The sequence below is a fragment of the Pelmatolapia mariae genome, linkage group LG16_19 (assembly GCF_036321145.2).
Source record: "Pelmatolapia mariae isolate MD_Pm_ZW linkage group LG16_19, Pm_UMD_F_2, whole genome shotgun sequence".
NCBI classification, from domain to species: domain Eukaryota; kingdom Metazoa; phylum Chordata; class Actinopteri; order Cichliformes; family Cichlidae; genus Pelmatolapia; species Pelmatolapia mariae.
In genome coordinates this window covers 3,572,015-3,591,129 of record NC_086241.1, presented here as the reverse complement: position 1 = coordinate 3,591,129, position 19,115 = coordinate 3,572,015, and the positions used below count along the sequence as shown (strand labels likewise).

The window sequence follows — 19,115 nt, the reverse complement described above, 5'->3', positions numbered from 1 at the left end:
TTTTGGGTGGGTAACATACACCAGGCAGGCATGCAGCTATGGCTCTCTATGCTGCCTGCTGACAGACACTGAGGTCCTGGTGGTGCTCTAAAAATAAATGGACAGGTCAGCAGAGCCATGTGGCCCCATAGGAGGACGGACTGTTTACAGACTGCCATCACTGAACATGGAAACCTGCTCATGGTTAAAAAAGTGCACTTCAGCTAGTTTCACAGTGTTAGTCATGGTGGTCAGTAACAACACAAAATCTGCCAAAATACTCAGGTTAGTTCTCACACACACGATGATTTTAAATTATAATTTCATTAAAACAGGATACTTGTGTGTTTTATCCACAGATTAAAGTCGCAAAAGTGATTTCATTTTCATTTGTCTTCAAGATTAGTGAAACTCAAAACAAAAGCAAAAGAGCTTTTAAGCTTTGTATAAATTCAGAGAAAAAGGCTCTGAATTTGTCTGACAGTCATGTCTTGAGTCACTTTGTTGTGGAGGCCTGCACTGCATCGTTAAACAGACACGCACAACTGAGGCTTGCCTTCTTTAGCGCCGTGTGCTGAAGTCTTTTTGCAAAAGGAGCTTCAGCTAAATCTCCAGGTTGCAAAACAAGGGCTCAGCTGCTGTGAAAGTGATGCTAAAGGGCATCTTACAAAGATGTCTGTAACAGCGCTGCCGTAGAAAGTTGCTGCTATGGTGTCACTGGATGGTCTGCTGAACGAGTCTTTCACATAAGAGTCTGCTTGAGGGTGTGATTATCAAAAATCTTAAAAATTAAAAAAAAATACATATAAATAAAATCAAATGAAAAAAATCATACCAATGTTATTCTGGAATAATCTAGACCAAGCTAACACCTTCAAACTTCATACAAAAACACACAAAAATGAGACAATTCTTTATTGCAATGTAACCATTTATTTCACTCCACTACAAAATTATATAATTATTTGAACTATGATACAGTCTCCACATATACATAATGTACAGTTTATAGTGTACACGATAAAAAGCCTTTTAATATAATGAATGAGCATGCGGGTTCCCACTTTTCCAGATGAGATTTTTGAAATGACATTTTTCAGAACGCTAACATTTCCTGCAAGTTTTCCAATTTATTATTTTTATAATACTGATATAAATATGGAGATGAGTCAAACTATAGTGTATTTTGCCTGATAAGTCCTTCTTAAAATGTAGAGTGCCACGTTTTTAAAAGACAGTCACATTATATTTTTCCCCTTACAAACACGAATACAGTTTAAATTAACATCAGTCTGCCCACTGGCTTTCTGTTCTACACAGTTTCAAGCCTCATTTTTCCACCAATGATTCCCAGCCCAAATGTTGTGTCAGCCACAAGTTTGGTAACCCACAGGTTTGGTAAGGCAGGCAGAAATCCTAGTCTGGGCAGAAAATAAATATTTAGGTGGTGTAAATATTTGTGAGAAAGGGAGTCGCTGTGCAGTGTACAAGTCGCCACATTCGCATATGAAATAAAGCATCTAGTTTTGTAAAAACTGCATTTAGTGGTTATGATGGAGAAAAGGTGTAATGGATTCCATTCATCAAAATCACCTACATTTCACAGGAAGTGTTATTTTCCAGCAGTGATTTTCTGTGTAATTGTGTTTTCTGGGAAGAAAATGTGCAGCAGAACCAACCAGAATAACAAGCTGTGTACAAGTCTTAAAAACTGTAAAATTACTGTAAATTACTTTCTGTGTGTGTGTGTGTGTGTGGTTACCGCACTTTCACTCAGCAGCCACACAAAGTTTGTATTTTTGTTTCATTCACATTTGGATGACTCTTTTTTCACCTTTTCAATACCAACATTTTCAGGGAAACTGAGGCAGGATCTAGTTTCAGTCTCTCATCTCTACTATCCAACTCACTACAAGTCCAGCAATGTTCATATTAGTGCAAAGCATTTCTTACAAGTTGCAAAGGAAGCTAGTAAAATATGAATTCATATTTTTCAATGTATAGAGAAAGCTTACAAAACTTTCTATCAGTTTGGCAGTACGACAGTACAAGATGGTGGCTACCCTGCATGCTCACTGCTTTTTTCCTTTAAAGTATACAAGCTTAGTGTATTTATAAAAGAGTTAGAAATACGACAGAGTGTGAACATTGCTTATTGCAAAAAGCTTTTTTCTAAAAACGCTCTAATCAAAGTGCAGCAGTGCCTCAAAAGTGGAAGAGTGTTTTTAAAGTAGCGCAAGCAGTTTTCACTCATGACCTTCGGATAACAGCTAAACAACGAAGACTCGAGATATTGTTGGTGGTGTCCTCTCTCACATGCAGCACACACAACTGTGAGCTCACAGTCTGGGTCAGATGAAGGTTTGCTCTGGTTAAAGCGTGTAGGGGGCAGGATGCGTGACACTCACTGACTCACTTAGAAATCACCGCTCACATCTACTTTTCTCACAGGGGGACATCAGACATTACACAGACTTTGCACTAGTGAGCTGGCAGAGTAAAGACTGTTTCATGTCGGAGCTGACTGTGACAGTTCTCACAGATGGTTGAATAAAATGTGTGAAACTGCTGTAGAGAAAGTTTCAGAGCCGTCTTCTCCTTCTTTTCGATTTAACACAGTAAAAAAAAATTGGTTTATGAAAACTGTAAATGTCAATGAAATGTTAAGAGGTTGGAAAATGTTACTGGACAAATTCATGCCAAGACACTACATTCATGTAGCACGCGTTGTTATCAGCTCCACTCCAGGCCTCTCCATGAGCGTCCGATTGTTTTGTAGAAAATGTAAACGTTCTATCTAAACTTTCCTCCTGGTTTCAATCAGCTGGATGTGCCGTGAGTATGTTTAATTACTGTTACGGGTCTGCTCACTACTCCGGTCAAACTGCATGTCAAATATCAAGTGCTCACAAGAATAACATACCGAGTGCACCACGCCCTCAAAAACTCGGTGATTAAATGAACGAGGAAACATTTAAAATTTGGTCCAGTGGATGAATGTGCAGCTTTCTGCTGTAATGTTCAAGTTGTGAGCTGTGCACTGGCTCAATGCACAAAGGCACCATTTCAAAAGAAGGGCCAAAGATTGGGTTATGTTAGTGTGAAGATCATAAAGATGCATTTTATTTATTCATTCATCTATCAGTGTTTTCAGCTGCTACGTCTCCAGCATCATCCACTTTTTCCAATCCATCATCTAGTTTTTTGGGAACAGTTTCAGACCTCTAAACCGTCGAGCGGCCCTTTCGCATACCAATATCTTAGAGTGGAGTAGGAATATATTTGGGTCCATCTCCTGGTCTGAAAACCTAAAAGTGGTCCCGTAATTCCACAACACCTCCAAGAAAAATGGCCTTACCATTATTCTGAATGAGAACCCACTCCCACCTGAATATTCAGTGCGTTTTTGGGGGGTTTCTTGTGCATCTTGTTTCTTATTCAGGTTCTGGAGGAGACCTTGATTCCAGTCACCATTTTCTGGATCTTCTCTTCATTCTTCAGTATGTTGGACCTTACAGCACAAATCTTGTCCTGCTGGTCCTTAATCAGCTGCTCCAGCTCGGCTAGCTCAGCTTTAAGAGGCTCCACTGCCCGATCTGTCGCTCTGCAGCACGCACACACAAAGGAGGGATACAATAATTGTGTGCATGAAAGCAGAAGATGACTTAGCAGCTTGTGAAGTACTGATAGTCGTCTTTCTTTTTTTTGACTGTAAGAGTACAAAAAGAGTATAGCTAGAATCACAAATGTGTGTGTGTGTGTGTGTGTGTGTGTGTGTGTGTGTGTGTGTGTGAGAGATCTGGTGTTGGAAACACAGCACAAAGATTAAAAAGTGTGTTGATTATTCGGCGACCGAACCTCTGCTCCTGCAGCAAGGCCTGTGCGTGCTCCTTGTTTTCCCGCCGCCAGGAAAGCAGTTCAGCCTGCATGGCATCCATGTCCTCCTGGATGTAGTCCATGATCTTGCCCAAAGGTAGGGAACTACGGCACACCAGCTGAATGGATGAGCGCAGCCGTTCGATCTCTTTTGTCACCATATCCCGCTCCTTTTTCTGCGCTGCTTCAGACACCAAATTCTGAAAGGGAAGGTGCTACGACAGGTGAGGTCGGGTGGATTAAAAACATTGAATACAAAACTTGCAAACATCAAATTCTAAGCACACACAAGCTGATGATGTGGGACGATTTCCCACTCAGCAATGTTTCAAACAGACACAAATCACTTGTGTGTCCCCAGACCAATACACAATAAACCCTATTTAGGAATTCCACCTTTTTCAGCAAAGTCTCAAATATCCAGAACCAGAGCAGGGCTGCATTTAGTGGTTTGGGATTTCAAGGCTAAAAATGTTAGGCGGGAATTCTACCAACCTAGCTGTATATATATAAAGATCAAAGGTGCTGCTGAATTGTGTTGGTTAAAGTAGGAGGACGGGGCTGACTGGCTGCTGAAGGCTTCCAGTGTATGGTGTGCGGCTAAAGTGGGCGGTGGGGGGGTGGGGGTCGCTCTATCCCAATTACACTCAGACCCTTGATGGAGAAAAGGAGGGGAAGGTATCAGGGAGGGACCTCCCTCGGTAAGGAGCAAACCCAAGGATGTTTGCTCAGCTGGGATTCGCGAGGCCTGAATGTGTGTGCGTAATTTGAAAGCACTGCAAACTGCAACCTTAAAGACACACACACACAAGCACACACACAGACACACACACTTACAAACACCAACCAGAGGATCAGACGAAGCATACAGTGAACAACCCCCACCAGCAAACTTGGTCTTTAAGTCCTGTTTATTTTAGTAACAGGCTGTGGCAGTGGGGTTATTTTACTAAAGTATTAAGTAACAACTCCTACACTTATGCCTCCTTTCAAGCTTGGCCCAAATTATGCTATTTGGCTTCACAAATGGCAGCACCTGCCTTCACGAGGCAGAGGAATTCATAGTTGCAGCACAGTGCAAACTAAATGACAGCTTCCTCATTCAAACACACCGCCTGTCACGCCCCCGACTGAGCAGTGGAGCACGTATGGTTGGCGTAGCTGGCACATGTAGCTTTTGCCTTATCAAGCCACCTCTTAAAACAAACCAATCGCCTCACTAATTACAATTCTGAAAAGCAGCTCGACTAGACGAGACCACACAGCAGAAATGACATCAAACATTATTGTTTGCCACCATTTCTCTGCAGAGGGAAAGCACACACTTCTGTCGACCTCGCTCTGCTGCTCCTTTGTGGTAGTGCAAGAGTGTGAGGGCTGAAATGCCTTGGCCTGCTGGTCCCCCCAACAAGGTGGGTGGCTTTCCACTGCGCACCATGAACCCTGCAGCTAGACAAATACTCTATTGGTTCATTCGGCCTGCCTGGCTGCGGTTTGGTCTGCACAGCCCAGACAGGACCCATGGCTTCATTCTGTTTGCCATCCCCATGCTACCTCAACACCCCCACCACTTCTTCTCTGTTGGAAAATAAAAAACTTGGCATGAAAACATGACCCCTTGTACGTGCGCACTCTGTCCATGTAGATATAAATCAAGCTTTATGGAGGTCTCCGTCGGTGTCTGCAAGACCTGTGTGCTCCTAGTTTTCCTTCTTCTCACCCAGATCACAGAACAATATTTAGACAAGGTGACCGCAGAGGTGCAGGGGCGAGAGAGGAGGAAAGGGGCAGGTTTTCCCATTATCTTAGACGGCGATGAAAGCAAGATACAAACGGAAGACACGACCTTTGGCTGAAGGTTTAAACGTTTTCTCTGTCCCGTGGAGCTGCATTCATTACATTTAAAAATCTCCTTCAAAAGTTGGGACGGTAGACCCGAAAATGTCCAAACACTTGATTATGACATGGTGAGGTACAATACAAAGTAAAATTCACTCAGTCATCACATGCCTAATGAGCTTAATTAGGAAATGCATGCAAAAATGTGATTTATGGAGCGCTTGTGGGGATTTTCTGGCGTAGGAGAAAAACATTCTTCAAAGAATCCTCTGACATGAAAAATGGCTTGTAAACATGGAGCCTGTCAGTGGCACAGCAATCTTTAGGGTCTGATTAACTGGGAAAACAATGATTTAGACGTGAGCTGTGTCACTGATGGCGTAACATCAGCTTCCTTAGAAGAGAGCGCAAACCTGGTTATTACCGTCACAGCAGATGTCAGCTGTTTTCCTGTAAAAAACCCGAGAGGTGAGCCAGGAAGCGTAATCACAGAATGAGATTTAGGGTTAGTTTTCCTATTCAGAAGTCTTGCTAGATCATAAAAATAGCTTGAAGTCAGTGAAGTAAGGAGGGAAAAAAAATGAGGTCACAGGATGTTGTTAGAAGGTCATTGTGGCCCACTGGGGAGACATCGAGGAGCAAACCCCTGGGGTGTCAGGTGAAGTGAGAGGAAACTTCCAGGGGACCGCTGGCTGTACTGCAGCAACAGGAAAATGGAAACTGAGCTTTAAAAAAGCTGCTTAATCTTTAAAAGGTTCTCAAGGAGCGACGGCTTTGAAGGTATTAAATATATCATCAAGGTGGAGTTCAAGCCAGAAAACAATTTTCAGCTGCCTTCAGGTAGGTTACTCATAAACCTGACCAAAACCTGTCAATATGACCTCTAAAAAAGTAATGTGACTAATGGAATGCCACAGGGTCATTTCCTCATGTTTCCACAAAAAACGCTCCATGTTTATGAAGACACAGAGGTCTGGAGAGCCGAGTATTTATTTTCTTGACAATTCTGCAGAGAGTATTCTGGCCCTCCTGCTCCGTGACTCTCACTCAACAGCCATCCATTTGTATGCCACGGGGTTTATTTATACACTACAAACCTTCATCAAGGCTAATTTAATGGGGGAAAAAAAAGTACACAAAAATTCTTATGAAAACGCAGCTGTTGCAAGGAGCGGATTCTGTCTAAATAAAAAGAGAACTATCTCGGAATAATATACAAGGCCACCAAGAGGTCATGAGGAAGGTCATCCCCAAAAATATACAGCAAAGACACGCACACAGCGCTGGGACATGGCAAAATACAATCACTTGGCTGTTTAAGTGTTCCCTTTATTTACATCAGCAGAGAAAGAACACAATTAAATTAGGACTAACAAAGTGGGACAGAATAAAGACTTTAAATATACAAAAAGGCCAGGATGTGTGTACTGAGCCTGATGCTAAATCAGTGTGTCTTGCAACTTACTCAGACACTGTTTTTAAATACTGGTATTAAAATAATACCACTTGCAGCAGCAGTAATTTCAAACTGCACACACCAATGAAACTCAATATTTACATTTTTGTGCCTGCGCATTTTACTGTGATTACAATAAAAGAAGAAAAAATCTACTCTAAGCTGACCTCTCCACCCTTTCATGTCAGGAAGGAAGTCATTATAGTTCTTTATACAGCTGACGAGGAAAGGCCAATAGCGGCAGAGGGTGAACATTCGACTGCAGATCACACAGGAGAGTCGAGCATGACAGACTGGAGGCCCTGAAATCTGAGGAGGCTACATTAAGAAAATTAGAATAATCTCTGCAAGCGTGCGCTCACATTACTCAAAGAGCCCGGCTATTCTGAATGTTTCCTCTGTGAGTGTCTGTTTGCACATGTGGACGCTCGCACAACAGTAAAGTTTGTTAAAAGCTGGGCCAAAACATTCCTGCAGGTGTGAGTTGTGAGGGATGATGCCTGAAGTCGCAGTTAGGAAGAGAAAGATCAGCAGGGTGTTTTTGCATGAGTTACAGGCCAAAACAGTGCATCCATCAGAGGCAGGGTGGTCAGCTGAAGACTATGCTTCAGTGAAGTGGACCACCCAAAGCAGACAGCATACACCACCTCACGCCACGGACTACAGACCAAACTGCAAGCTTCACACTGTCTGATACTCCAAATATTGATGGAAGTCTCTCGCTGGCTGATACAAAGGCTGACTGTGGGGAAATGTCGACCGTGAGCAATGGCGGAAGCATGTCACCTTGAGAAAACTGGTCAATCGTGTTTATTATGAAGTCTAAAAGTCAAAGAGGAGAAAATAGAAAAACAAACAAACAAACAAAACAAAAACAAAAAAACGATAAAACCGAGCACTTCTGATCTGTGTGCGAAACCCCCCTCTCCCCACAAAAACACACACCAAAAAACACGTATATGTATAAATAGAGGGCACAAGCTAAAAAAAAAGCCTGTTCCAAGGATTGTAGATGCTTTTAACAAAATAAAGCAGTATGTAACTTAAGATAGTGGGCAACCCAAGAAAACAAGCTTATTTTGCTCCAGACATCTTGATGAGTGTGTTAATTGTGTGTGTGGTCCTTTAAGGCCCATACTTGCTTGTTTGGTTATTAGCCCTTCAGCTTCACTGATGGGGAACATTTTTGTGGTTTCGAGGCAGTGCAATTACACCTCCCCACTTCATTTGTTTATATCTTTCTTTTGATAATAACCAGGGTTGCGCTGTGTTTTTTCGGTGTGGTAAGAACGTGTTCTCAAGGAGCAAGCCTTCCAGAAAGAATGACTGAGAGAGATGGCGGAAAGGTTCAACCCAGGTTTTTGGTAAGACTAGTTTTTCGGCAAGAGCCAGGCTAATATTGCCCTCTAGTGGACAAAAGCGAAATACTTCTACACGGTCCGTACCTGTTCTTTAGATTTCAGGGACACCGGGGACGACTCGTAGTCTTTTTTGGTCTCAAGGATCTTTTTCACAAGGCCACCTACAGTTAGAGAAAAGTAATTTCAGGACATTCAGGAGAAAATGAGGCATTGCTGGAATTAAAAACGTACACGCACACATATATTTATTTTTTAAAAAATGTAGCTCTGTACCGTGTTTCTCATCTTTGTCTAGTTCTTGGGTAAGTTCCTGTAATAGATAAGAATAACAGAACATATAGTAACTACTCCTTGCTTAGATTTTTCTATGAAAAAATTACTGTTCAAGTCACTCACCACCCCCACTTCAGGAGCACCTGAGGGTGGAGGGACTGCCTCCTCCACAAGAAACTGTTCATCATCATCCTCATCTTCCTCCGAGATCTTTTTTCCATCCATGATGACGGGTGCCGAGGGCTTGGCACTAGAGAGCCTTAAAGACGAACAAAGAGGCTGACTCATTCTAAAGAAGATTTAAAAGGCAGGAGCATGAAGAGGAGAGATTCATGTTGTCTTGCTTGACTGCTGTGTGACTGGTTAGACTTGCTGCACTGCTCCACTGTTCAAAAACCATTTAGACAGGCTCAACTACTAGTAGGAACTAAACTAGGCTAAGAATGATGTCACACAGCATAATCTGAACATAAGAAACATTAATGAATATGAATGATGAAGTCACCTCTCAGCCGGGCTCGCATCAGTGTAGCTTTCCTGTCTCTTGACTCGAGGAGGTGCTGGGCGAGCACTGCTGGGTCGTGCTATTTGTCTACAGTTGAAGAATGGGGAAAAAAAAAAATCAACCATAATGTAAAAGACAGCTCTCCTTATAATCCAAACTGTAAAGTCTAATGGAGGTTTGCGCATAACGTTGCATGATATGGTCAAATCGTGTAGAGCTCAGTACCAGCACCTTCAAGTGTCAGCAACACAATGATTGGCACCTATAAGATAAGGCATGCTGGTAGAGTGGACATCATAAACACTTCATGGTTCCCCTGTTGTGAGTAAATAGGTCCAAAGTGTGGACCAGCATTAGAAAATGGCAAACATTTTTAGGTGAGGAAAAGGCCCGGACAATATTTGGCTCTAATTTCATCATTTAATTCCTAAAACACGCAAAAGCAATGTTTCATCCCACAGGATCTTCAGGCATGTGTCCTAAAGAAGTTCCAACCCTAAAACAGCCACAGAGTGACTTTTTCCTCAGTACACTGTGATAAAGCACCTCAGAACAAGTTCAAGGAAGCATTTCTCTCAAATTTCTTCTGTTCTTTTTTCTCGGACCTCCCAAACATTGACAAATAAGGCTAGTGTCCAGAAATCTCACCTCGCTAATGGTATGTTAAAATATTAACTGGTTACCATACACTAAACTGGAACTCTGAAATTACATGTCATAAAACTTCCTGAAAGTATTCATGTGTGTAACTACCACTCAATCAATACAACTTTCTCTATGTGTGTGTTTTATGACAAACACATAATCCACTTCAGTACTAAAACATCTAACTTGAGTAGCATTTTTCTGCATGTGACCATGCACAGTGGCTCATTAGTGACAGTGTTAACTTTAAAGACCTGGAAGCCATGTCAGATGACGCTGACGATCCTCCAACTTCTCCATTTTCTTGAGGAACAGGTCTCTGGGATAAATGAACATCTCCATCTGCTAAAGAAAAATAACAGATAATAATTAGCTTTGCATAACATAACAGGAATCCCTCCCATAACAACATTTTGTATTCTGGCTCGTCATAAAACACTGCATGACCAGATATGTACCAATGTTCCTGAGCTAGCTTTGTGCTCTATTATAAAACTCCCAAAATCTTTGATATGATTTAAAGACTCATTTAGCACCAACTACAGCTCTTATTCTTTCAGATCTCCAGTGGCTTAATCGCTCACTTGGATGCACTGATGTATACTTCAAGCTCCTATGACACCATTGCTGGGTGAGGCTCTCGTGATTTCTGACCACACCAAACTAAACTACACCTCTCTTTCAAACAGAGTGCAGTCAGAAGCAAAACAGGTGCAAAAGAGGGCAGATTACTGCCTGGTGCAGGTGGTACAGCACACAGGACGCGGCTTTAAAATCTCATTGTCAAAGCTTCCATGAACAGATAACTTGCTGGCTAGCGAATAGAAAAATGCATTTTTACCGTAGCTCTGCAGAAATGTGAAGACTGACTGGGATTTCTATAAACCACAATTGCTTCATGGGGCTATTTGTCCTGCTGTTATCTTTCCCACAGGTGTGGCCCCTATTCATTTGCACGCAGGTGAGTTTGGGTTGGGTCCCATTGAAACACTGTATTTAATATTGGCCTTCACAAACAAACCTGAACGACTTGTTCAGAGGTTTTAACAAAAAAAAAATATTATCGTCGTTAAACGGTGAGTCATTCAGTCACTGGCTCAGTTACTGCACTCACTTTGTTACTCAGACTGGAATATCAAGTTATTTCATACCTTCTACCGTCACCACAGAGGTAGTTAATGTATCTGCTAAGGTTTATTAAAGGTGTTACTGTGAGAGTAATTCAATTGATTTATGGACACAATTAATGTTCAATCAGTATCTGAGTTAACCTTTTATGTTGACCTCTTTTTAAGGGACCAATTTCATGGAGTAACTTAAAAACTTTGGTTTTCTTTAAATGAACTCATAAAAGAGAGCAAGCACTTACCTCCTTCACTGTCAGATTCTTCTGCAGGGAAACAAATAAAAAAATGTATTACTTACACAACAATGTAATCCCTGAAAAGGATAAGTGGAAGAGAATGGATGGATGGACAATTTTTAAACCTACTATAAGTTCTCCCCCCCCCAGCAAGGCGAATCAGCAAGTTACTTTATTATTGAAGCATAAAAAGAAAACTATCAAACTAAAAAGTATTTCTGCCACATTTTTATTAATTATTAAATGTATATTCTTGGTGTCGATGAATAAAGCTGAAGGAGGGGGTGCCGGGTGTCACCTTGATCTCCCATTTTGGGTCTTCGCCGCTGCCCCTTGGCAGATGCAGGCCGAGGTATTCTCGCTGGACTCTCAGACTGTGTTAAAGGAAAAAACAAAAAGAAAACAAATGGATGACTGAAGACAAGTACACACAGATGTAACTGCAATTAATTATTTTATCTGAAAACTGAAATCTTTGTCATGTAGTAACATTTTAACATAACACAGAAAAAAGGGCTGCGTCCCTCCTGAAAAACAAAAGAGGCTGTGTCGAGGTGCAAAAGTTTCAAAACCAGACATTTAATATAATAACTGCAGAGGCATTAAGATTATATCTCACCCAAACAGACCGCAACAATATCGAGGGAGATGTAGGAAAGATTAGTAAGAACAAAGCAAAGCTAGAAATGCAGACAACTGAGAATTTATCATGTTTGTCAACCAGCTGTGAACCCTGCTTTACACTGAACTGAACACGCGACAGTACAAACACACTGCCACACCAAGACATCATCTTGTGATGTGTTAGAGGAGAAATACGAAACTCAGACATTCAAACATTTATTCTCCAGCTAAACAACTGAAACACAGGGAATTCACTTCCTCTAACACAGCTCAGGAGGTATTTAAACACAGTAATATCAAAAGGTTTGTAACTGTACTGGTAGTGGATCTGAAATGAAGAAATCCCATTGAGAGCTTTTTCAATGAGTTTTTACCTGGTTCTCAGCTGCTTCTGTGAGCTGTGAAGACAAAGAATACAAGTCACACAATCATCACATGTATGAGTTACACACTGAGTGAGGGAACACAGTCTGCCACACTACAGCTTGAAGTAGTACTTAACGACGCAGCTAGCCACCCACTACATTCAAAAACTAAATCGTCTGCAGTAATACCTCTTCAGCTGGATTTGGTTCCTTGCAAGAATAAGAGGCAAAAAAAAATCAGAAAGGAAATTAGAAGTTCATGAGCCTGTGTGATGTGTCAGGATTAATAATTCAAGCGTAAGCAAATGAAACCACTGCACCTCTCTGTCATTAATGTCTGTGAACCTCAGAAATGATTTTATTTGTCAGATATCTGAAAACACAGAACTTACTGCTGGTGCAGGTTTGGCTGTTTTAATGGGCTCTTCAGGGGATGGTTTTTGCTGTTCCTCTGATATTCGGACCTGAACGCACACACAAACACTGTAAGAACTACATTTTGTTGTTTTTCATTTATTTGTTCACTCACACACTGTATATTTAACATGTTCTATACATGCACCTGTTAACAGGTATTCAAGTGGGAGATAAGCTGAAACGGCGACTGAAAAAGGGAAACGTGTGCTGTCCTTGATGCAAACATACCTTGCTGTTTCCGCTCTCTCCACTTCTCTTCCTCTCATCCCCATCTTTGTGTCGTTCTCTTTCTTTTTCTCTGTCTCGATCTCTTCGTTTTTCCTTGTCTCTCTCTCTGTGAGAATCTCGCTCTCTTGTCTTTTCTCTGTCTCTCTCTTTGTCCTTTTCCCTGTCTCGATCTCTCTCTCTGTCTCTGTCCCTGACTCGTCCTTTGTCTTTGTCTCGTTCCCGGTCTCGACTCTTGTCCTTGTCACGGTCTTTCGCATGGCGGTCCTGTTCGCTGCGGTGGTGTTTTTCCGAGCGCTCTCTGTCACGACGGTGCTCTTTCTCTCCATCTCTGCGTCGGCTCTCCTGTTCTTTGGGCTGGTCTGGGTCCTTCTGGTCCCGGCTGCTGCTGCGCTCTGTGATCTTTTTCTTCTCCTGAAATAATATATTAACAGTTATACATCATGCAGTTCACAGTAGGCCTAATCATTTTTTTAAATCCTATTGAAAAATGTAAATATAAAACAGTCTCTGAGTTGTGCTACAAAAAAATTATTTGCAGTATTTTGGCGTGAACGTTAAAATATGCATTCTGAGGACATCTGAAGAAACAATAATATGTCTGAAAGTGCTAGATTATTTAATGGATGGCATTTAATGGGTTGAAGACTCACCTCTCTATCCACATGATGTTCCCGTCCCTCCCTATTCTCCTTGTCCTGGGACCTAGAGGTACTGGCTTTGGTTTTAATGTCCACTTTTTCTCCTTTAAGCACTCGCTTCACTGCGTCATCACTGGACATCTGCAGTTAAATGTACAGGAGGATCAGACAATGTGATACAGTAAAACTCACTGAACAGCTTTAAACAGCATCTACGTTCCAAAGTGTCCCTGAAAAGGAGAAACTTTATGATTGTATTGAACCTTAAATCTGAAAACTCTAAGATTCCGGTTGAAGGGGAAAAAATAAAAATAAACACAATTCAGGAAAAACAGCCCATTTAACAGTTCTTCACTATTCATTAAAATGTCAGGCTTGTGGGAATTCGCTTTACTTTTTGTTGTTTTGTTTTTCTTAATTTGTTTGCTGCCATTAAATACCATTACTATTGCAATTGTAACCACATACATACATTTAAGAGGGAGCAACAACCCCAGGCATCTGCTCATCTGTTTACACTCAATCTCCAGGGTTCAATTAAATACTTTCAATGTCTCCCTGAGGCAGCCAGACAGTTTTCCCAATCGAGCAATATCTGGATGTGAAAAATAACACATACTTCATTTTCCTTTTAATGGAGAGCTAGTTTTATTTGTGTCTCGGATATAACAGAGACAACATGAAAAATGGATAAATTAGTGAAATAAGAGTGCGTTCTTAATTTAGCTTTTCAGCTTTTCAGCGTGAGTGTGTAATCTCCTAATAAGACAGACCTTGTTGAGGCAGCACTTGGCGATGGCCTGCAGCAGCTCGTTGGTTTTCTCTGGCTCGTGGCCGGCTACAATGCGGGCTGGCTTTGCTGCCAGGGGCTCGCCACTGACCAGCATCACAACGTCAATTGCTTTCTGAAGGAAAGCTATTTTTGAGTCCTTATCCTAGAAAGAAAAAGGGTGACAGTGCACAGGAGGTAACTCCAACGAGATTCATTTTCGGACACAGTTTAGGATGATTAAACCATCTGAGAAATGTGGATCTTTGCAGAGATTAGCTGAAGTTACTTCTGCCTTAGATGAGCATCTTAGTTGAGTCTGGTATAAAATAGCATGTGCAAATAAACTATAATTGGCCCATAATCACCATTTGTGTCCACCCTTTAACTCTGACACCACTATTTTCTTCATAATGCTACTTACATTACAGTAAGTATATTTTACTTTGCAGGGTGTGAATCTTAAGTCTGCCGCACATTGTAAATGTGACTGTGCCATTTGTAGAGTATAATTGTTAGCTTTCAAATCCTGAACCTCAAAGGGCCAATCAGTCTTGTTTTTAATAAGGCAGACAAAAGGTGAAATGGAACACCTGGATTTTTAACAAGGACCATCTTTCATAATGGAGGAACAGACAAAAACACTCCTTTGATTTAATTCTTGGATGTTAATAAAACAGACCTTACTCTAGACTAATAACCCAGCTAAACAGCCCCTCTGGTCCATCAGCCTGCTGCATTTGAGAAGGCTGCCAACTGCATAACATAAGGACGTGTGTCTGGTGCAACCACCTGGCCCTTCTGTGTCGCATCTAATAGGGTGAGCTTTTCAGTGTTAATGCATTTATGAAATCTCTATTCAAAGCAATTAATAAAATACATAGCTGACATTACAAAGTAGAGAAAAAGAGTGATAGGCAAGTCTTTAAAAGATGACAGTAACAATATCAGCCTATGCCTTATGATTAAGCATTTCACAACTGAGAGCAATGTCTGAATGAGCTTTTACCAAAACTTTACATTTTTGTTTTCTTGTAAGGTGTTCGCCCCCCCCCCGCCACACACACACACACACACACACACACACACACACACACACACACACACGTCCCCACAAGTATAGTAAACTACCAATTTTTGGTCCCCATGAAGATGTTAATACCCGTCCACACACACACACACACACACACACACACACACACACACACACACACACACACACACACACGTGTAATGCCTGGGTGACCTAATAAATGAGCAAGGCTGCTTCTTAGGGCATAACACCATTGCATTAAAGAGTCAATTAAAATCAAATCAAAAGGAAAGACTGTAATTAGTGATATTAATAAGCATAGCCGTCAAACAGACGTACCTTTACACTGTCTGACTTCATTTCGTTTTCTTCATACAGGCCTTTCATAAAACCAGTAGTCCTGATGACCTGAAAATGGTTGAAAAAGGGTCGTTTTAAACAGACATGAAACTACAACTATATGCCATTTTTAGCTTCTGTACATCGAGAAGTCCACTCCGAAGTCTGTTTGTATGTATGTGCAGGAATAGTGGTTTTCACCTGTGGGCTAAAAAAAAAACAATTTTTGCTGAGCATTAACCTAAACATTAAAATAACACAACAACAACAAAAAAACCTTTATAGCTTTAGCAGTTTATGCCCTACAGTCATATTCAGACATATTCCTAGTCAGAGGAGGGGAGTCCAACATGCCGACACTCTTCCCTTTATCAAATATGCATGAACCTGGAGTGAAATATAAGACTGCTGAACAGGTGAGAATGAGTTGGTACCTCTGTTGAGAAGAGCGTAACAGATTTTACTCTGCTTGACACCTTATGTAAAAGGAGTCAACTGTGCATATAAAATGCTGAAAAAGAAAATGACAGAAGCCGCAAGTGAGCAAAACAAGTTTGATCATAAAGATCAGCAGTGTATTAACAACAGGGCACTCACAACAGGCCGTGGAGATGATGCAGTGTTTCCTGTGTGTGTATGTGTGTGTTTAAAGAACCATGATACTATCGCAGCAGTTGTACTTACTCAGAATGGATCTTTGGAAGGGTGGCCACAGACAACATTAGAATACATTCATATATTGTCCTGTCATTTCTGACTCTTAATTAAATTAACCACCCAAAAAATTAAAAACTGACAAAGGTTCTCTTTTGCCTCTTCTGTTTACACATTAGACTCATTAATCTTTTCTTTGAAAATTCCAGTAATGTTAGACTTCACAATGCCAATGACGAGATTTATCTAACTAAGGGAGGGGGAAAAAAAACTGTTCTGAGGAGGAAAATCACCTTTATTGTACTTATATTGTTTCCTTTCATCCTATTATAGTGGCTCTTATTTCTCTCATGCACGTACTTAAACATCACATTTATAAAATGGCTTAGAGAAACAGTATTCAATTCAATTCAAGTTTATTTGTATAATCCAAATTCCCACAACAGTTGCCTCATGGTAGGGTTATCACCTACAGTGTTAAAGAACTCCAACAATCAAGGGACCACCTATGAGCAAGCACTTTGTGATAGTAGGATGGAGTAAGTCCCTTTTAACAGAAATCCTCCAACAGAAGCACGCTCAGGGAGGGGCAGAGGAAAGAGAACAGAAAAGAGCGCATAGGGAGTCAGGACAATAAAATGCTTTCTACTTTCTGTGTCAGAACTGCCAGGTGTAATCACAACCTAGACCCATTCTAAACCAGAAAACTCTCACGTGGTACAATTGCTTTTCTAATGCACATAAAATACCTGTGAGAGTATGTAGCTGACCCTGATCTGTATCTGCACTTCTCTTCATCTGAGTGTTTTACTCTAGGCCACAGAAGACAGATCTTCCTAGCAAACCCCAGAAAGACATCGGCTATAACTTCATAATATATGCATGCCTTGCAAGTAGCTTTAAATAAATGAAGGGAAATTAAAGAAGAGACACCAATTGTAGCACAGCCTGTGCTTGTTTTTAGCTGTAATCATAAGCTGATCAGCATCTGTGTTCTCAACGTGACGGATTCAAGGAACCTAGCACAGGTTCATCCTAGCTGGCAGGTGCCCTCCTTTAAGCCAACAGCGGGGGAAACGGTTTGTTGATTCGTGTGTGGGCTCAGGTCGTGCCTAGCAACAAGACGACGCTGCTGAAACAGCTAGCTCACTTGCTAACCCACCATATTAACTAAAGCGCAACCTGTCATTTAAATGAATTGCTAATGCACCCTTTGACTATCGGGATTAGTGTTACTGACAATCTGGAGCCGCAGAAATTGGAGCTTACAAAATGTTCCGTAATATTCGCGAACTTACTTGGTTAGCTTCATGCTAACTTTTATGCATTAGCCGGCTAACTAGCTCCCGTGTCTGTGTTTTTAACTTAGAAGTGGCATTAGGCTTTGCTAGGCTTCTGAGAAGAAGAGTGTCGCGCTCCTTAAATAAAATCCAGCTTGCTTTCTCGAGCGTAATGTCAGCAGCTGAGTCTCACCTCACTGAAGATATCGTGCAGGTATCGAAAAGGAGGCTTGCTTAGCAGTTTCTCGGTGAGCGGCGGCTTCTTTATCACTTTGCCCAACGTGTCCTGGGTCTTTTTCACCACTGCCGCATTCATGGTAGTAAATAAAAAGCCAAGCTAAGTACTTTTAACCAAGAAAAAATACACGAAACTAACTAGGAGTGAAAAACTTAGTGACTCTGTCGCCTGGTTGCTATGTCAATGTCCTGCAATCCCACAGTGCATCATTAAAGAGGACTGCGCCTGCGCCAAGGGCTTACCGTTGCCAAGCGGTCTTTGTGTCCATAGCAACAACTAACAATCGGCTAGATAAATGGCTAGACAAAGTAGATAGATAGAAAATTCTTTATTATAGCCGCCAAAACAGAACAGCGTGGTTAAATAGAGAAACAACTAGATAAAAGCATTCAATATACATACAAAATAAAACAGGCCATTCATAAACTGTACGTTTTGGAAGCCAGACTATAAAGATGACAGTACTGGGGATTGCAGAGGCGTAAAGAAGCTCCGGTATCAGTATTTGCAACAACAGAAATTAATTCGTTTTAGAAAAAATACTCCGCTGCCTGTCCCATAAGTCGTGGAGACAATGACCAGGATAAAAATAAAAATGGCCTAAAATGGGCCATACATCCCTGTCTTTATTCGGGCATGGAGTGGGAGTTTCCTTTATACCGACACGTGGAAGATTCATAGAAGCAGTTTTAGGAACAACTGTACTTTCAGGGTGACACTTTTTAAGAGAACGAAATTCAAATTCAAATAAAAAGTTATTTTGAGTTATTTATTTAGTTATTCTTAATCCATAGACTGAATTTTCATGTAAAAGCCCATAAAGGATATATATGTTTTTAAACTTACAGAAGGGATAATAGCCAAATTAATGCTAGCTTCCCTATCTGCTGGTGTAATCCCATTACACGGCACAATTGTGCGCATGTGCGTGCTTGTTTTGTTTTTTTAAGCCTATTATGATATACCTGTTTGACAAGTTCGATAGAAAAAAAATCTGAAAAAAGAGAGCGCACATAGGAGCGTCAGAGCAGATGCTTGTTGCTTCATATTGACGAGGTAAGAGATTTACCTGCTACCTGAATACCTTCATTTACTTTTAAAAAAGTATTATGATTTCTTTCAAAGCTAGCTTTTAGTGAGATGCCTCACTAAAAGTTTGAAAATTATTTGTAAATGAAGAAATTTTAATTATAATTATTTCAAATTACACTTTTTCGCATTATTTCAGAATTT

The 19,115-nt window shown here is 41.0% G+C and overlaps 1 protein-coding gene across 6 annotated transcripts; it reads right to left on the bottom strand.

The window, feature by feature from the left end:
• Positions 1 to 909: 909 nt before the first annotated feature.
• On the bottom strand, positions 910 to 18,912 carry traf3ip1 (TNF receptor-associated factor 3 interacting protein 1). Of its 6 annotated transcripts, none has more exons than XM_063497545.1 (17): positions 17,838 to 18,911; positions 15,711 to 15,779; positions 14,343 to 14,504; positions 13,582 to 13,710; positions 12,932 to 13,342; positions 12,679 to 12,750; positions 12,476 to 12,496; positions 12,296 to 12,319; positions 11,596 to 11,671; positions 11,304 to 11,324; positions 10,189 to 10,276; positions 9,290 to 9,376; positions 8,908 to 9,043; positions 8,785 to 8,821; positions 8,596 to 8,672; positions 3,838 to 4,070; positions 910 to 3,583 (listed from the first exon to the last, which is right to left on the bottom strand). In XM_063497545.1, the coding sequence occupies exons 1-17, from the start codon at positions 17,958 to 17,960 to the stop codon at positions 3,418 to 3,420; spliced, it is 1,932 nt and encodes a 643-aa protein (XP_063353615.1). In that variant the 5' UTR covers positions 17,961 to 18,911; the 3' UTR covers positions 910 to 3,417. The 6 variants fall into 6 exon arrangements, with proteins under 6 accessions (XP_063353615.1, XP_063353614.1, XP_063353616.1 ...); XM_063497544.1 differs by having other exon boundaries at positions 10,189 to 10,279; positions 17,838 to 18,910; XM_063497546.1 differs by having other exon boundaries at positions 3,838 to 4,055; positions 10,189 to 10,279; positions 17,838 to 18,908.
• Positions 18,913 to 19,115: the final 203 nt, after the last annotated feature.